General features: G+C 48.4%; 2 protein-coding genes across 2 annotated transcripts; one reads left to right on the forward strand and one right to left on the reverse strand.

Annotated features, from left to right (window-relative positions):
• The first annotated feature begins 3,682 nt into the window (after positions 1–3,682).
• On the forward strand, positions 3,683–8,879 carry LOC119315947. The gene is made up of 3 exons (XM_037590375.1): positions 3,683–3,930; positions 5,210–5,452; positions 7,799–8,879. The coding sequence occupies exons 1-3, from the start codon at positions 3,683–3,685 to the stop codon at positions 7,977–7,979; spliced, it is 672 nt and encodes a 223-aa protein (XP_037446272.1). The 3' UTR covers positions 7,980–8,879.
• Positions 8,880–10,593: 1,714 nt separating this feature from the next.
• On the reverse strand, positions 10,594–11,572 carry LOC119317666 (PRELI domain containing protein 3A-like). Its single transcript, XM_037592148.1, has one exon. It carries the CDS (start codon positions 11,417–11,419, stop codon positions 10,829–10,831), a length of 591 nt encoding a protein of 196 aa, XP_037448045.1. The 5' UTR covers positions 11,420–11,572; the 3' UTR covers positions 10,594–10,828.
• Between the last annotated feature and the right edge of the window lie 6,533 nt (positions 11,573–18,105).

An 18,105-nucleotide genomic window follows, 5' to 3' on the forward strand; every position in this document is an offset into this window, starting at 1 on the left:
CTGACATCCATGATGACTTCACCATTGATTCTGAGTATTTCGAGCCTAGCATCACTGTTTGTAGTTGTTATCGTCCATGGGATAGGGATAGGTATTGGTGCTATTGCGACCATGATGACAAGCCAGACTGTCGATTTTTCAATGTGGAGTCTTGTGACTCCGAGGACTCTGATCATTCTCGCTTCTTTAGTGGTGCCGGGGAGAGCGAGTTTGAGTATTGGAGAACCTAAGGAACATTTGAATGTTTTGATGGAAGTGCCCGACCTGGCCAGATGATGCACTCACTGATGTCCAATACTTTAGTGCTCTGATTTGGCCATGATTCTATTTGTGGTTCACCTCTCTACATAAAGTTTGAATATATTTTTTAGTTTCTAGATACAAATTCTATGTAGTTTCAATTTTAAATTTCACGGAGTGTATAGAGCTTAGAGCAATAAAAGAGGTCGGTGATGTTTCACTTCAGTTTGCATGAAACAATAGAGGATGCAAGAAAAACACGGTGTGTTTGCCCAACTTTCTTTTTTTCGAAACAGAGGCAAAATATTTGCATCATCTATTAATTTAGGACAAGATAGAGCTTTACATAGAACCCACATACGCACATGAATGCTTAATCGTGCAATACAATCGTCCCTAGCTTCTTCACGCCTGTAGTGGTCCAAAGTTTGGCGTCGCATATGATGTTGTTAATCACCCCTATCAATCTCAAAGTCTGAAGATGATTTCTTCATCTCATCTTCTTCACAACCATCCCCATCATCATCATCATCATCATCATCATCATCATCATCATCATTGCCTTCTTCTTCAACAGCAACCGCGCCTTCAACATCAACTTCTGCAGTGTTCAATTGACTTTGTTGTGTGTCCAGACTTGCTTCCAAAGAGTGAACAACACCATCTTTAGATAGAGTTAACACAAAAACAGCCCCCCCACTGGGCTGCCTATTGGTACCTGTTTTGCATAAATATTGTTACCCCCATTAAATTCTTCAACTCAATCTTCATTAGCCTTGGCAACTATGATATTCAAAACTGTCACATCAGAGTGGTCAATCATTTCCTCTACTGCCTCACTATCCAAAAGTAATAACCCATCCCACAATACTTCACATAATACATGTAGTCATCTGACCCATACCCTTCAGTGATTAGTAAATGCAATCAAATTCAGAAATATGATGTCTGAAAGAGAGAAGTTTCTTTCCATGTTGTCTCTGCCCTAGAAATGTAGCCTCACCTCCCAAATGTCATCTACAAGCGTCGTCGCTGTCCAATTATAGATCTTAGGAGAAAGTCCGCGCTCTCAAAACAATGCCTTCAACAAGGTCATTGCCAAGCACAACCATTTAAGGCCAGACCTTGGATTTTCACCCTAAAAGATAAGACTATGTACTCTTCCTGTGTTGTCGCCCCCGCTTGCCGATGTCGCTGCTACAAGTCAGGAAACACCAAGCGAAGTCCTCATCGCCTCATAGACTCAATCTGCCATTACTAGACCTCGAACCTCAGCTGCCATGACATTCTCCGCCAGAATCTTCACCATGGAAATCGAAACACCAACATGTCCCATGATGGCAACAGACAGCGAAGCTTCGCGTCACTCCCTCTTCAAGCCGCATGACCAGAAATATGAGTTCACACGACAGAATCCCATCTGATCCAGCTATCTATATGCATCAGGCGCCCATGGAGATCGCCGATAGAGCCTTCCAGAACTACACTCATTGGTCAATTATTTTGAATGGATACTTTTCCTCGTTCGAGATTCTCCACCCTTCTTTCACTCCGCCCAAAGACTAACTATGGGCCGGCTTTACATGTGGTCAGATGAGGTCCCCTCTTGAGCAGGGAATGTCCAAGCCAAGGCTATACACGAGTAATCATCATGTTATGACCGGCTTAGGGGCTTAGCCCAATGGGTTATGGCCCAAGTATCTTAGTTAGGGGCTTAGCCCAATTATTTTATCGTATTAGGATCGTTTGCTTAGGAGTTAAGTAAACCTCTCTATATAAGGATAGGAGATGTATCAATCTAATCAAGTAAGAAACAATCAATATTTGCTCGGCTTCCCTTAGGGAGCCGGGAGAACTAAACCCTAGCCACCTCCTGCTTTCTCCGTCGCTGCTCCCATCGCAAGGACGGTGCCACGCCGCCGGCCGCCGCGCACCAGCCCTCGCCCTTCCCCCTCCTTCCCCTACAACCTATGGCCCAGGCCTGGTAGGGTACAAGCTCCTACCAATTTGGTATCCAAAGACTTGGGTCCGATCATGTCTTTGTCAACACTATCACCGCCGCTGCCCGTCTCAACCTCCGCGCCAATGACCACCGCGCCGACGACGTCTGCCCCGATGACCACAGCCGGGGCCTCCACGCTATCGGGCCCGGTCACCACCGCGGGCTCCTCACCGCCGCCGGCACCCATCACGTCCGCGTCGCCGATGACCGCCGTCTTCACGTCGGAACAAATGACCAGCACGCTGCGGGATCTCGTGACGGCCGTCCAAGGGCTCCACCTCAACCAGTACCACCAGTATATGGTTGGGTCGTACGCACCTCCGCCGGCTGCGCTGATCGCCGCCTACGGCCACCCCACGCTGCCATGGCCTTCCCAGGGCGCGCCTGCCTACAGCGGGCAGCCGGTGCTGCCGTTCCAGGCAGGCCCCCCATGCTGTCGTGGCCGTCCCAGGGCGCGCTTGCCTACAGCGGGCAGCCGCTGCTGCCGTTCCCGGTGGGCTCCCCCGCGCTGCCGTGGCCGGCCCAGGGCGCGCCGGCCTGCACTGGGCTGCCGCTGCTGCCGTTCCAGGCGGGGCACCCCGGTGAGACCACTCCGGTCGCAGCTCCTCTGTGGCATTTGCCGCCGCCAGCTGCGGCTCCCCTCTGGCATCTGCAGCCGCCTTCCCCCGCGGCAACCGACGCACCCGCCCACCCTCCACAGCCGACGCTGCAACCACCGGCGCCACCTCTGCCCAGCTCAGGGGCGTCCTTGCCGCTCGGCCTTCCGATACATCAGGTCCGGTTTCCGGCCTCCCCGTCGGCACTACCAGCTTGGGCGGCTGGGTCTTCGCCATCGCCGGTCTACACCACGGCTCCGGAGTAGCTGACCCTGTTTCCGTAGTTCGGCGGACCATCCAGCTCCGCGGGTCCTTACGCGGAGTACTCCGACCAGGCGCCACCCGCCTCGCTACTCCGCACCTTCGAGCCAGCTCGACACGGCGCTCCGATCTAGACAGCACCGCCGTTCTCTAAGATCGACTTCGCCACCTATGACGGCACGGAGGACCCCCTCAACTGGCTCAACCAGTGCGACCAGTTCTTTCGCGGGTAGCGCACCCTCGCCTCGGAGTGCACCTGGCTCGCCTCTTACCACCTCCGTGGCGCGACACAGACCTGGTACTGCGCCCTCGAGCAGGACGAGGGCAGCATGCCCCCTTGGGAGCGCTTCCGCGAGCTCTGCCTCCTTTGTTTTGGGCCCCCGATCCGCGGGAGCCGCCTGGCGGAGCTAGGCCGCCTTCCCTTCACCTCCACGGTTCAGGACTTCGTCGACCGTTTCCAGGCCCTGGCATGCCACGCATCGGGCGTGACGACGCAGCAACGGGCCGACCTCTTTGTCGGTGGACTTCCAGATCACATCCGCGTGGACGTGGAGCTTCGGGACCCCAGGATATCCAGACGGCCATGTACTACGCCCGCGCGTTCGAGCGCTGCGCGGTGGCCGTCCAGCAGGAGTCACCGTCCTGGGCCACTGGGTCGCTACCCTGGCCAGATCCGGCTCAGGGTCAGCCTGCTCAGGCTTCCGTGACACCCCTCGCCGCGACCGCGGTGCGCCCGTTCCGCCGGCTCACCTCGGCCGAGCTACTCGAGCGTCGTCGCCAAGGGTTCTGCTTCAACTGCGACGAGCCCTACACGCCCGGCCACGCCTGTCTGTGACTCTTCTACCTGGAGGTTGTAGACTACATTCCGGAGGACGCCGTCGCCGCCGACCTTGCCGCCCCAGCTGTCGCGAAGGTGTTTGACACTGGTTAATCATCTCGAGGAGTTCAGCAAGCGCTTCCCCACCTTACAGCTCGAGGACGAGCTAGTTGTGCAGGCGGGGAGGAGTGTTATGACCGGCTTAGAGGCTTAGCCCAATTATCTTATCATATTAGGATCGTTTGCTTAGGAATCAAGTAAACCTCTCTATATAAGGAGAGGAGATGTATCAATCTAATCAAGTAAGAAGCAATCAATATTTGCTCGGCTTCCCTTAGGGAGCCGGGAGACCTAAACCCTAGCCGCCTCCTGCTTTCGCCGCTGCTGCTCCCGTCGCAAGGACGACGCCATGCCGCCGGCCGCCGCGCACCAGCCCTCGTCCTTCCCCCTCCTTCCCCTACAACCTACGGCCCAGGCCTGGTAGGGTACAAGCTCCTACCACATCGAGAGAATAAAGTCGAATGTGGAATGGCACGATGCTAGAAGATTTAAAACGCAACAACAAATTCATAGGCAGATGAACTGAAACCAATAAAATGCATACCCCTCTCGCCCTCCCCTTCCTTGTTTGGGTGTTTTCTGAGCTAGGATCAATTGTTGCCCATGATCACGGGGTAAGTATCACTGGATGAACTGAAACCAATAAAATGCATACCCCTCTCGCCCTCCCCTTCCTTGTTTGGGTGTTTTCTGAGCTAGGATCAATTGTTGCCCATGATCACGGGGTAAGTATCACTGAAATCAACAATGGCTCATCGAGTCGAGCAAGATGTAGACATGCATATATGAATATAATACAATCTTTGGTGATTTGGACCATATCAAAAGCACGACCATCTTCTTTAATTTCTCAAAGGACTTCAATAAAAAATGTTTGCATGAATCTCTGTGTAAAATCAATGGCATATGACTTATATGTGCAATATTTAGATCGCTTTAGCAAAACTATATTTAATTTAAGTAATAAAAAAACAGAGATGCCCGTGAGAAGCGCCCCGAGACCTGGCTACCTAGTACAGTACGTACTACCGCTGCAACCGATCAATAATCTTCGCAAGGTTAACGCCACAGCCCCATCCACATCACGATGCCCCACTGCTACCGCCTCCGCCGCCGCCGACGGCGCCTCCGGGGCGCGGGAGGCGGAGACTGGGCAGCCGACGTAGGCGACGATCAAAGATGAGGAACTGGGCGGAGCTGCCCCTGGACGTGATGCTCTACGTCCTCCACAAGCTGGACCACGTGGAGCTCATGTTCGGCCAGCGCGGCCCGGGTGTGCCGCTCCTGGTACGACGCCGTGTGCGAGCCCGAGCTGTGGCGCCGCGTCGACATGTGCGGCCGCTCCCGGCGCTTCCGGGAGACGGTCAGCCTCAACAAGGTGACGCAGCTCTCCATTTGGTTCAGCGCCGGACAGTGCCGGGAATTCTTCGGCCAGCAGGACCTCGACAACGACCTCCTCCTCTTCCTGGCCGACCGGTGAGATTCCTTCCCGTTCGTGATTCCCAAACTCGCACCTGTACTTCTTGGGAATCTGGTTATTTCGTTGTCCGTTCTTCCTTGATTTGGTACAAAATGTATTCTGAAATTACTGCTACTAGTAAGTTGTACGTGCAAGCTTGGATAATCCAATTACAACCAATCATCAGCTTACTCAGGAACCCTTATTTTGGGACGGAGGAAGTATAATGTAGAAAAATAAAAAAATTGGGCACGTGCATGAAGTACAAGATGCAAAACTCAGGTAAAATATGTCGAACACGTTTTGTCTAGGCGTCTTTTTAAGTAAGCCATTGCTATTTTTAATAGATTATCCGCAAAGATAAATATGATTTATGAAGGTATATCTGTAGCCTTAAATACAGAGAAAAATACACCAAGTAAAAATGAATGATAGTTTCGACACAAAAGAGTAAATAGCATAAAACTACTACTTTACAGGTTAGGGTTCCAAAAAACTACCGGTTTTTAGTTTTTCTCAAATAACTACCAAATGGGTGGTTGGCTGTTTCAGAAGACCAAATCGTCGAGTGCTTATCTATTGATCATGATTATGACAGGTCGGACCTGCACCTAAACTCACTGTCAGTTTGATCGTTTAGTTTGCCCGTTACCTGACGTGTGGGGCCCACATGTCAGTGTCTCTTCCTCCTGCTCTTCTCCTTCCTTCTTCTCCTCCCTCCCCGCAGCCCCGCCTGCGCCAACTCAAGTCATGGCCGCCGGCCACCCTGCTGCCCACGCCGCCGCTCCTTGACCTCCATGGCGACCAGAAAAAACAAAGGTCGGCTCCTGGTGCAGCTCTTCTCATCCACCAGTGAAAAAATAAAGGCCAGCTCCACCTCCTTCGCGTGGCCATGGCCACCTTCTTCGCGCGGCCATGGCTGCCGGCCCTCGTTGCTGCCCACGCTGCCTGCTTCTGCGCGGCCATGGCGACCGTCTCTGCGTGGAGGCCGGCCACGCCACACGCCAAGCCAGGGAAGGAGCGCCACACGAGGAGCAGCCGGCACCCAGGAGCACGGGCCGCCGCCAAGCACGCGCCATGGCCAGGGGGCTGGGACTCCGGCCGCCGCCTTCGGACTCCATGGCCGTCGTGCCCTGGAAAGAGGGAGAGGGAGAGGACGCACGGGCGGGAGCTCACTAGAGGGAGAGGATGCACGACGGCTGCAGCGGCGCTGGAAGGGAGCTCCGTCGCGACGGGAGGGAGCTCCCCGTCAAGCACAGCGGCGGGTGTGCTCTTGTGGATCTTGAGCACGGGAGGGACCCGATGGCTTTTTTCAATTTGTTTGGAGGACCTGATTGCTTTTTTAAGTTTGCAGGGACACTGACATATGGGCCCTAGATGTTATTTAACGGTCAAACAAACAGTCAAACAATCAGTTTCCCTACATGCGGGCCCCAATTGTCATAATCATGATCAATAATAAAGCACTGGACAATTAGAGTTTTTTAAAACAGCCGTCCCCTGACTTGGTAGTTATCAGCGGAAAAAAAATCGGTAATTTTTTGAAACCCTAGCCTATAAAGTAGTAGTTTTATGCTATTTACTCGATACAAAAAGAAGTTAAAGTCTAAGGATGGAAGAGTGTAGAACAAAGTATAATTGTGTTTTAAGTTTTGTGCAAAATGTTCATAGGGCTAAGCCCAACCATGTATAGAATCTTATAGATACTACATGTGGCAGAATTTGGTGTAGTAAAGAAAAGATCCAACAGTCAGCAGCACTGGGATTTGCCATGTCTACACCATTGTATCGGTTTCATCCAATGGCTGTCATCCAAAGTTATTTGTACGCTATATAGTGGTATACATATAGTTGCATTGCCTGGTGTCTATACAGTAAGTTTTTCCTCACGGCCAAATAGAAGGAACAAAAAAAAAACTTGAACTGTGCTTTTGACATTGTCTAATGACAAAAACGTTTCTCCAGTTTTATGGATGTAGCGGGTTAGAATTAGGGGCATAACTGCTGAACAAAGTAAATTGATGTAGATCGGAATAATTGGTATACAGATTGGATTGAGCTTCCCCTCAAATAAGAACTAGAAAAAGATTGAACATTGCTAATCTTATCGCAATTACAGTAGTGATTATGAGAAACATTTGCAACATATAACTCTCTTGCATACAAGAAAGGTGTGTCTCAAGGATTGTAGTACTCCTTAAGAACGAACTTTAAACAAATGAAATTCTGGAACAGTGATGAGATGTTCTCTTTTATCGTCTGAATGTTTCGCTTCTTCCTTTCGTGAATAACCAAAAGGAGAGATTTTGAGCAGGTAGAGAACACATGTTACAAACCACTAAGATCATGTGTTACCCTTGCAGGGCACCCTTACTGAAGAGCCTTCATCTTACCAAGTGTTGTGATGTAACCAGCAAAGGATTGACAGATGCAATAAAGAAATTCCCTTTGTTGGAGGAGTTCGAGCTTTGTGAATGTGAGAGATATGACACATGGGTCTTTGAGGTTGTTGCCGCGGCTGAAGCACTTCAAACATTTCAATGATAGAGGATATTCATGGTATAATTGGGGACGGGATCTATACCCTGTCGACAACCGCGAAGCCTTGGCAATTGCAAGGATGCATGAGCTACGGTCCCTGAAGATTTTCCTCAGTGGCCTCGACAACCAAGGGTTGACAGCCATCCTTGGCGGCTGCCCTCACCACGAGTCCCTTGACATACGCTATTGCGGCAACATAATCATGGACAGCAGCATGCGAGCAAAGTGTGCCCGTGTCAAGATGAAGAAGGTGTCTCCATATGCGCCAACTGATGACTGGGTGTGTCCTCGGTCTGGCATCCATGATGACTCCATCGATGATTCTTCCAAGTATTTCGAGCCTGGCAGCCCTGTTAGTAGATGTCATTCTCATCAGGATAGTTATTGGTGGTATCGCAGCAATGGTGAAGAGTCTGACTGTTGGTTTTTCAATGTGGAGCCTTGTGACTCGGAGGACTATCATTCTCGCTTCTTTAGTGGTGCCGAGGAGACCGAGTTTGAGCACTGGAGAATCTGAAGGACTGGTGCACACAACATTTGGATGTTCTGATGGAAGTGCCCCGGCCAGGCCATATGCTTTCTTGTTCTGATTTTGGCGGTGATTCTGGTTGTGGTTCACCTCTCTGCATGGAGTTTGAATCTTGTTTAATTTCTGCATACAAACCTATGTAATAAATTTGAATTGCCCAGAATGTATAAAGCTCAGAGAAATAAAAGAGGTCGGTGATGTTTCACTTGAGTTTGTATGGAAGAATCAGAGGAGGCAAGAAAAACACAACGGAGTTTGAATCTTGTTTAATTTCTGCATACAAACCTATGTAATAAATTTGAATTGCCCAGAATGTATAAAGCTCAGAGAAATAAAAGAGGTCGGTGATGTTTCACTTGAGTTTGTATGGAAGAATCAGAGGAGGCAAGAAAAACACAACGCGCTTGCCAAATTATCCCTTTTGGAATAAGAGCTTTTTAACTGCTAGGAACTTCGGATGCATTTCAGTAGATGTACGTGTTATGCTTTGTTCGATTTCATCAATTAAGTATCTATGGCTTACTAATAGTCAGGTAAATATCCATGAAAACTGTCGCATACATACATGTTTCTGTCAGGTTGGTTCTGGGGGCGTAACCGATTATATCGAAAGCACAAAGGAATGGCTCAACTGAACGAAGCTATATCAAAATCTTTATAAATCAGAAATAAAACAGATATGCAGCTGCATTTCTCCTGAGCGACAGCAACATACTAAATCCACAGATTTCAAAACACAGTACGGAAACATGATGATCTGTCTCGGCAAAATTGGAGCACAATAAAACAGAGGAGAACTATTACCATGCAGACAGTCAGGCAAGACACTGAATTTACGCCAACGAGGATATATGTGACCAGCAGTAAATCACATCATCTTTTACTAAAACATGAGGCTGCTGTGGGTAAACCCAGTGGTATACATAATAACTAATGATCTTAGCAACTGTTGGCATCACAGTTCATAATTCAGATCAAGCGTTCGTATGTGCGAATGTTGTCTGCACAGATAAATGTTGGAGTCAAATCAAGCAAAGAAAGCTAAATATGAGGTTTAAAAACCAAGCAACAAATTCATAGGCAGGCCAAAATAGAGTCAAATCTACTAGATTGGCTCAATGCACAATTTTCCGCCGACAAAAATGCATACCGAGCATTCCTGGTTTAGGTGTTTTCTGAGCTAAGTGGTTGCCCATACCCACATTGCCCCTAACAAAGATGTTGAATTAAATCATTTGAACTATCATTGAAACCGATCAAATGGAACTAACAATTGATCATCACAAGAAAGTAGAAGCTGCATCTAGTTGGGAAGGATATAGACATGTACGAGTATAAAAGGACGGCTAAATGTAATCCTTATTATTGTTGAGATCCAAACATCTCACAACACATTATATTTTCATCCCTCCAGGAAACTATGCAACTAAATTCAGGTCACTCTAATGCCCAATTATAAGCATTCAGCGGACAGAATACATTGGTTTTTTCAGGAGTAAAGAAACACGTCATAATAAAACCGCAGCACAAAGATCATTCTCACAGAAGCTAGTAAGCAGCCTCAACATTTTTCTGTTCAAGGCAGGCTGCATTTAAAAGAACTCCAAGCTATCTTAATTCTTAATTGCGAGAACTCAAGGAGATCAACTAAACTAATTCAACATAACTACTTACCAACCATGAAAACAGACATGAAATCTGTCCATGGTCTATCCAAGTCAAGTTATATTGGGCCAAGAACAGAAGATGAATCAACCACTGCCGTAATCTTTCTAGGCATCCAAGGAGCTGCAGGCTTATTTGCTGTTAGGGACATTAGCATACTACAAGTTCTAGATTAGTCAAAGGTATAAGCACAATTGCGCCATAGATAGATTTCTACTAATCAGCTAAACAAACACATCTATGTTAAATCGCATAGTTACTCATCTTCCATATTCAATAACCAACATGTCACAGAATAGAATAGCCCCTTCACAGATAGCCCATGACAACAGCAGGGTTAACATTTAACCCAATTTGTCAAATTAGCGCAATAAGATGCAGCGGTTTCAGAGTTGCAGATCAGAATGTAGCTCATCAAGAATATGCGCAAAAGAGGGTTAAAATTTCTCCACATACAACACAGCAATGAAGTCTATGCTCACAAGCTTTATTCCATTCAGGATTCAGCTCATATACAAAAACAAAATGAAATTAAAAAAACAAACAAAAAAAGGCCTCGATGCGAGGCCTGGGTCTTCAGCCGCAGCACAGATCCAGCGAAACCTTCGATTCGATCAGATCCAGAACGACCAAGAGAGGGGGCACAAACCAGGCCGGATCAGACGGCGGAAGGCGCGGCACCGGCGGCCTCGGCCTCGAGGTAGCGGCAGATCCGCTCGACGACCTCCCTCCCCTTGGCGCTGTTCTGCAGGAACCTCTCGGCGCAGCGGGTCTCGACCTTCTCGGCGACGGCGGCGAGCTTGGCGAGCGGGCGGCACCGGATCGTGGTCTCCTGCCTGAACTGCGTCCAGTCGTCGGGGCGGTCCGGGTGGGGGCGGAAGGTGGATCGCTCCTCGACCTCGATGATCCCGCGGAGGCTGACGTTGCGGACGACGACGTCCATGGCGCGGCGCGGGGCGTCGACGACCGAGGTCTCGACGCAGTGGCAGATGGCGGCGCCCGAGGGGGAGGCGGCGGCGGCCGGGAGGAGGCGGCGCAGGATGAAGGGGAGCGGCGGGGAGCGGACGGTGATGGAGCGCGCGGCGTGGAGGCGGCCGGCGTCCGTGTCGACGCGGCGCTGCAGGGTGTGCACGTCGGCGACGTGGGAGAGCGCCGTGCGGGAGGCCGGGTCCGTGAACTTGCGCCACGCCGCCGCCGTCACGCGGTCCCACGGGTGCCGGTAGACGTGCTCCTGCGTGTAGACCACCATGGCCGCGGGTCCGGGTGGGTGGGCGGCTGGCTGGCGGGGTTTTGGATTTCGCCCCTCGATTTCTTACTTGCGGCGAGGGTTTGATTGGCGCGGCAAGGCGAGGGGAGGTAGGAAAGGGGAAGACGGAGGACGGGGGGCGGTTCTTTGTAGGCCGTGAGGCGAAAGCTGGATTGGAGAGGAAGGCGGACCCGGAACCGGGAGTGATCCGTCCCCCGTGTCCGTTGCGTTTTCTCTCGTCCTGCCACGTGTCGTGGTAAGCGGCTAGTTTGAAGTCCGCTTTCTTGAACACAAGACGTCAACAACACCGTCCCGGACTCGGTACTATATGTTCTTTTTCTTTTTAAGTCCGCAATACTTCAAAATAAAGTATAGTTTAAATTTAAAATACTGCTAAATGAAGTATATTATGATATGGAGGGAGTACAATTCAAACATTAATAAGTTTCTACATAAAATAGTCAAACTTGAATCCTCTTTAACATAGATGCTCAATCAGATTATTCTTAAGTTGCTCCATGTCAAATCTGTTGATGCATTGGGACAAACTCTGAGCTAGAAGTTGGATGGGGTCACTCACGTTCTCAAAATCTATATCTCCGTCGGCTCCTTCATTGTCATCCTCCGCAGTAATGTTGTGCGTGATGACACAAGTTGTCATCACCTCACATGAGATCTCAGGATCCCATATTTTTTAGCTTCTCGAAGAGCTGGAAAACGGGTTGGAGTGCTTTCTTCATATCCTTTTCTAGCCCCTTTTGTCTTTGGGCAAAGTGAGTTATTTTCTCACCAACTGACTCAAAGATGGTCTTGACGAAGGTCGTCTATTGAGGATAGATACCATAAACCAGATAGTAACTCATGTTGTAGTCATTGCCATTGACAGTATAGTTACACGGGAAGCCCACCCTTCAGTCAACCTAACAAACAATGAAGTCATATGCATCATGTTGATGTCATTGTGAGACTCAGGCATGCCAAGAAAGCGTGCCAAATCCATAGGTCCTGTGATGCAACCGCTTTAAGAATGATGGTGAGCTTCTTAACATAGCACTAATATTGTCCTTGTAGAGCATATGGGCAGTTTTCCATCTCAAGTGCATTCGATCAAGGGATCCGAGCATTACCTGGTCACCCTCTTGTTTCCGGCATCGCCATGAGTCTTTCGGTGTCTGCAATAGTTGGTTCTCTCAAGTGTTGTCCCCCGAACACCTTAACCTCCACAGGAGCAAACCTCACCATGGCAACTTCGCATGTGCTTTCAGACATTCAGAGGTGCTCGTTCTATGAATCTGCGATAGTGTTACAGACAAGCATCCTCAATGCAAACATGCAATTCTGTTAACCGGAGAATCCATTTTTTCTGATGGCATTCTTCTTCAAGGTCAAGTAGTCATCATAGGCCTGGATACCATCATATCAAAAACATTTCTCCGCATCCGAAAGCGCCGGCGAAAATTATCAACGAATAGGGCATCTGGGGCAAAGAAGTCGCCCACCAACATCAAATGCCCACGTGCCCTCTTCAGGTTCAACACGGATATCCCTTGATCGATCCCTTGAAATTCAAGACATGCTCCTCCGTACGCTCCACATCTGATAGGATCGCCCGTATTATTGTCGTTTCATATTCATATTCGTCCTCCTCATCGAGCGAGGACAACTCCATGAAGTTATTGTAGAGTACTCATCTTCCAAATCCATTGTGCTCCCTCCAAAGCAAGAAAAATTGGCAACAACTTGGCAATGCCATTTGCAAAAATACTTATCAGACGTGTTGTCTGCCATGGATGGTAGTCGCAGGGGTGGTGGGTACCTGGATGGTGGAGGCACGATGAGGGGCGCGCGGCAGCATCGGCAAAGCGGGTCTAGTGCCCGGGTGGAATGGCGGAGGTCCAGCAAGTCCTGGACGGGCGGCCAGGGTGGCAGAGCGGTGACATTGGCCTGTGAGGGATCAGATATAGAGCCAGTGGGAGGGACGCAGTGCAAAATGCATTTGCTCTGGTTGGGGCGTTGGGAGGGTCGGGTTGTCATAGTCCTACGTGGTGGAGGTCCATACTCCCGCAAACCTCTTCTAACTTTGCATCTAGTTTGCAGGGATTTGGACGCGGACGAGACCAATAGACGTTTGTGGCACCGCGTTGGATGGCAAAACTGATCTGGACGCACCGGCCCAGACGTTCGCGGCCATTTAAAGGCATGGCATGGGAGATGCCCTTAGTCCAACCTTCAAGCTTCGTGTGGCTTTATTGCTTTGGAGCATGCGACAAATGCATAAACTTTGGGCCACACAGCTTACCTGGGTGATTCATGCCAAGGACTAGTCGGGTCATCATCGGATTTTTTGGAACCTTGACACCTAGCGATGGTCTCCGGCATTGCAATGAGAGAAAAAAGAGAGTTGGTCCGGTCTATAGTCGAAAGCCGCATGTCGTGGAAGTGTCACGGTAGATGTCCTCATGGAAGGACTTAGTTGTGGAACCATTGCGATGAGGTTAGCTTAAAGGGGTTAAACGAGACAAGGGACACGGAGAGTTTATACTGGTTCGGCCCCTTGCGGTGAAGGTAAAGGCCTACTCTAGTTGAGGTGGTATTGCTAGGGTTTCAATTACCAGGGAGCAAACACGCTTGGCCTGGCTCTCGATTTGATGTTTCTTGTCCTAAGCCGCTGCCGGGTCGTCCCCTTATATACACGGGTTGACGCCCTGCGGCTCACAGAGTCCCGGCCGGCTCATACAACATGTCCGGCTCGCTGACGTATCTTACATGCCTTATATTACAAGTCTACTCATACATGGCGGTTTACACTTACGGGCCTTAAGCCATCTCTGGGCTTGGGCCTCTTACCAGCCTACCTATGAACCTCGTCTGGTATACTCTCTTGGGCTTCTAGGATGAACCGTCATTGTGGTTGACCTAGCCCCTCCTGGGCGGGTCATACCTGATAGTCATATCCCCAATATTAGGCCCCAGGTTGATTTGAACTTGTTCAGGTCAATCTTCAACACTTAGGAAAAAAATCCTTCTTCCTCTGCTAGTAAAACATTGTAACCCGCCATGATGTCATCTCCGAAAATTTCGAAAACTCGCCACGACGTCATCTTTTAACGGATCTTTTAACCTTAATGACCTTCCGAAACTCGAGGCGTTTAATTACCTGGATAATCATCATTTGGCCTCCTAGTTTTTCGTGCCTGCATGTTACTCTTTTCCTTATAAATAGGGTCAGACCACCCCTTCCGCATTCTCCTCTCTTCTCCTTCTCGTCTTCTTCTTCCTCGTGACGCACCAGCCCTTACGAGCTCCACCACCGTCGACCTCCGTCCCCTTCATCAACTCCGGCCGCTGCATCGCCCTGAACGGTCCAGAAACGCCGAGGCACTCCTCCACTGTCAACTAGCATTAGTAAGTCTCCCCTTTTCCTTTTCATGGATCTGTTTTTTTAGGCTTTCGGTGTTCGTCGATGTTCATCACTGCTCCTCCTTCTTCTTGCTAGATCGTGTAGCTTTGATCCAAAAATAAGGTAGGTCATGTGCGGTAGCAGTCTTAGCACCCGCCTTTGATATTTAGAACATATCCTCATTGCGATAGATCTCTTCTGGGGCACCTCCACTTTTTTTCTGCCACCTCTGTAAATTTAGAATTTATTTCCTTTTTCTAAACAACTGCAGATCCAAAATTATAGCTTTAATCTGTGGAACCTATTTTGCCCCAACACTTAGAAAATTTCACTCTTGGTAGACCTTGAATATCTTAGTCATGGCGGCTTTCTTTGCTGGCTTATCATTACTTCATATATCATTAGCCCTCGCTTAAGCCGCCATTCTGAACATGCACTACAATTGTTAACTTGTGATCTCACCAACTAATTTGAGCTGGCAAATTATTTCCTTCCTTTAGGTTGTCCTTTCACCATGCCGTCAAAGACAGTTACTACATGTAACTGGGTTCCCTCCATCGTCACTGAGAGTACTTTAAAAGATTTTGTCACCGTTGGATATTTGCCAGAGAAAAGTGTCATGCATTACCGTGCTCCTGACCCGGGCGAAAAGAGACCTCAGCCAAAGGACTGTGAAGTCATTGTATTCACTGATCATATGAACCGGGGCTTCTCGCCGCCCGGCTCGAAGTTCTTTAGGGATGTTCTGCACTTCTTCAAACTCCATCCGCAAGACATTGGATCCAACTCCGTGTCAAACATCTGTAACTTTCAAATTTTTTGTGAGGTATACCTTCAAGAAGAGCCTAGTGTTGAGCTTTTCAGGGAATACTTCTATCTGAACCAGCAAAATGAGTTCACAAACGGGCCCAGCTTGGAACTTGGTGGAATTTCAATTCAACGCAGAAGAGACGCCATCTTCCCTCAAGCAGCTCTACCGAGTCACCCCAAGGACTGGAATCAAACATGGTTCTACTGTAAAGATACCTCGCCGTCTGATGAAAATCCATTGTCGGGTTATCGTGCTGAACGGCTTGACTCAAGTTATCAACTCCCTGAGAAACTTACCGTCGCCGAGCGCAAGAAACTCGTCCCTACAATCAGAAAAGTCCAAGCCTTGCTGGGAAACGGTTTAACTGGAGTCGATTTAATCCGCTGCTGGGTCGCATGGCGGATCATACCCTTAAGCCGCCGATCTGGCTTGATGTATACTTATACTGAAGGAACAGACGATCCCTTAAACCATAGCTCTCCGCATCTGACTGAAGAGGGCATTATTGAAATGGCAAGAACACTTGTAAATAGAAAATTTGAAGACTGCAGCAAAGTGATGTCTACTACACAACCTTCTTCTTGTAGACGTTGTTGGGCCTCCAAGTGCAGAGGTTTGTAGGACAGTAGCAAATTTCCCTCAAGTGGATGGCCTAAGATTTATCAATCTATGGGAGGCGTAGGATGAAGATGGTCTCTCTCAAGCAACCCTGCAACCAAATAACAAAGAGTCTCTTGTGTCCCCAACACACCCAATACAATGGTAAATTGTATAGGTGCACTAGTTCAGCGAAGAGATGGTGATACAAGTGCAATATGGATAGTAGATAATGGTTTTTGTAATCTGAAAATATAAAAACAGCAAGGTAACAAGTGGTAAAAGTGATCACAAACGGTATTACAATGCGTTGAAACAAGGCCTAGGGTTCATACTTTCACTAGTGCAAGTTCCCTCAACAATAATAACATAATTGGATCATATAACTATCCCTCAACATGCAACAAAGAGTCACTCCAAAGTCACTAATAGCAAAGAACAAACGAAGAGATTATTGTAGGGTACGAAACCACCTCAAAGTTATCCTTTCTGATCGATCTATTCAAGAGTCCATAGTAAAATAACATGAAGCTATTCTTTCCGTTCAATCTATCATAGAGTTCGTACTAGAATAACACATTAAGACACAAATCAACCAAAACCCTAAAGTCACCTAGATACTCCAATGTCACCTCAAGTATCCGTGGGTACGATTATACGATATGCATCACACAATCTCAAATTCATCTATTCAACCAACACAAAGAACTTCAAAGAGTGCCCCAAAGTTTCTACCGGAGAGTCAAGACGAAAACGTGTGCCAACCCCTATGCATAAGTTCACGAGGTCATGGAACTCGCAAGTTGATCACCAAAACATACATCAAGTGGATCACATGATATCCCATTGTCACCACAGATAAGCACGTGCAAGACATACATCAAGTGTTCTCAAATCCTTAAAGACTCAATCCGATAAGATAACTTCAAAGGGAAAACTCAATTCATCACAAGAGAGTAGAGGGGGAGAAACACCATAAGATCCAACTATAATAGCAAAGCTCGCGATACATCAAGATCGTACCACCTCAAGAACACGAGAGAGAGATCAAACACATAGCTACTGGTACATACCCTCAGCCCCGAGGGTGGACTACTTCGTCCTCATCATGGAGAGCGCCGGGATGATGAAGATGGCCACCGGAGAGGGATTCCCCCTCCAGCAGGGTGCCGGAACGGGTCTAGATTGGTTTTCAGTGGCTACGGAGGCTTTTGGCGGCGGAGCTCCCGATCTATTGTGCTCCCCAAAGTTTTTATGGTATATGGGTATATATAGGAGGAAGAAGTACGTCGGTGGATCTCCAGGCTGTCCACGAGGCAGGGGGCGCGCCCAGGGGGGTGGGCGCCCCCCCACCCTCGTGGGCAGCCCAGGACTCTTCTGGTCCATCTCCGATACTCCATGGGCTTCTTCTGGTCCAAAAATAAGTTCCGTGAAGTTTCAGGTCAATTGGACTCCGTTTGATTTTCCTTTTCTGCAATACTTAAAAACAAGGAAAAAGCAAAAACTAGCACTGGGCTCTAGGTTAATAGGTTAGTCCCAAAAATCATATAAAATAACATATTAATGAATATAAAACATCCAAGGTTGATAATATAATAACATGGAACAATCAGAAATTATAGATACATTGGAGACGTATCAGCATCCCCAAGCTTAATTCCTGCTCGTCCTCGAGTAGGTAAATATAAAAACAGAATTTTTGATGTGGAATGCTACCTAACATATTTATCCATGTAATTCTCTTTATTGTGGCAAGAATATTTAGATCCATAAGATTCAAGACAAAAGTTTAATATTGACATAAAAACAATAATACTTCAAGCATACTAACAAAGCAATCATGTCCTATCAAAATAACATGGCCAAAGAAAGCTATCCCTA

This window comes from Triticum dicoccoides, chromosome 6A (assembly GCF_002162155.2).
Source record: "Triticum dicoccoides isolate Atlit2015 ecotype Zavitan chromosome 6A, WEW_v2.0, whole genome shotgun sequence".
Classification (NCBI taxonomy): domain Eukaryota; kingdom Viridiplantae; phylum Streptophyta; class Magnoliopsida; order Poales; family Poaceae; genus Triticum; species Triticum dicoccoides.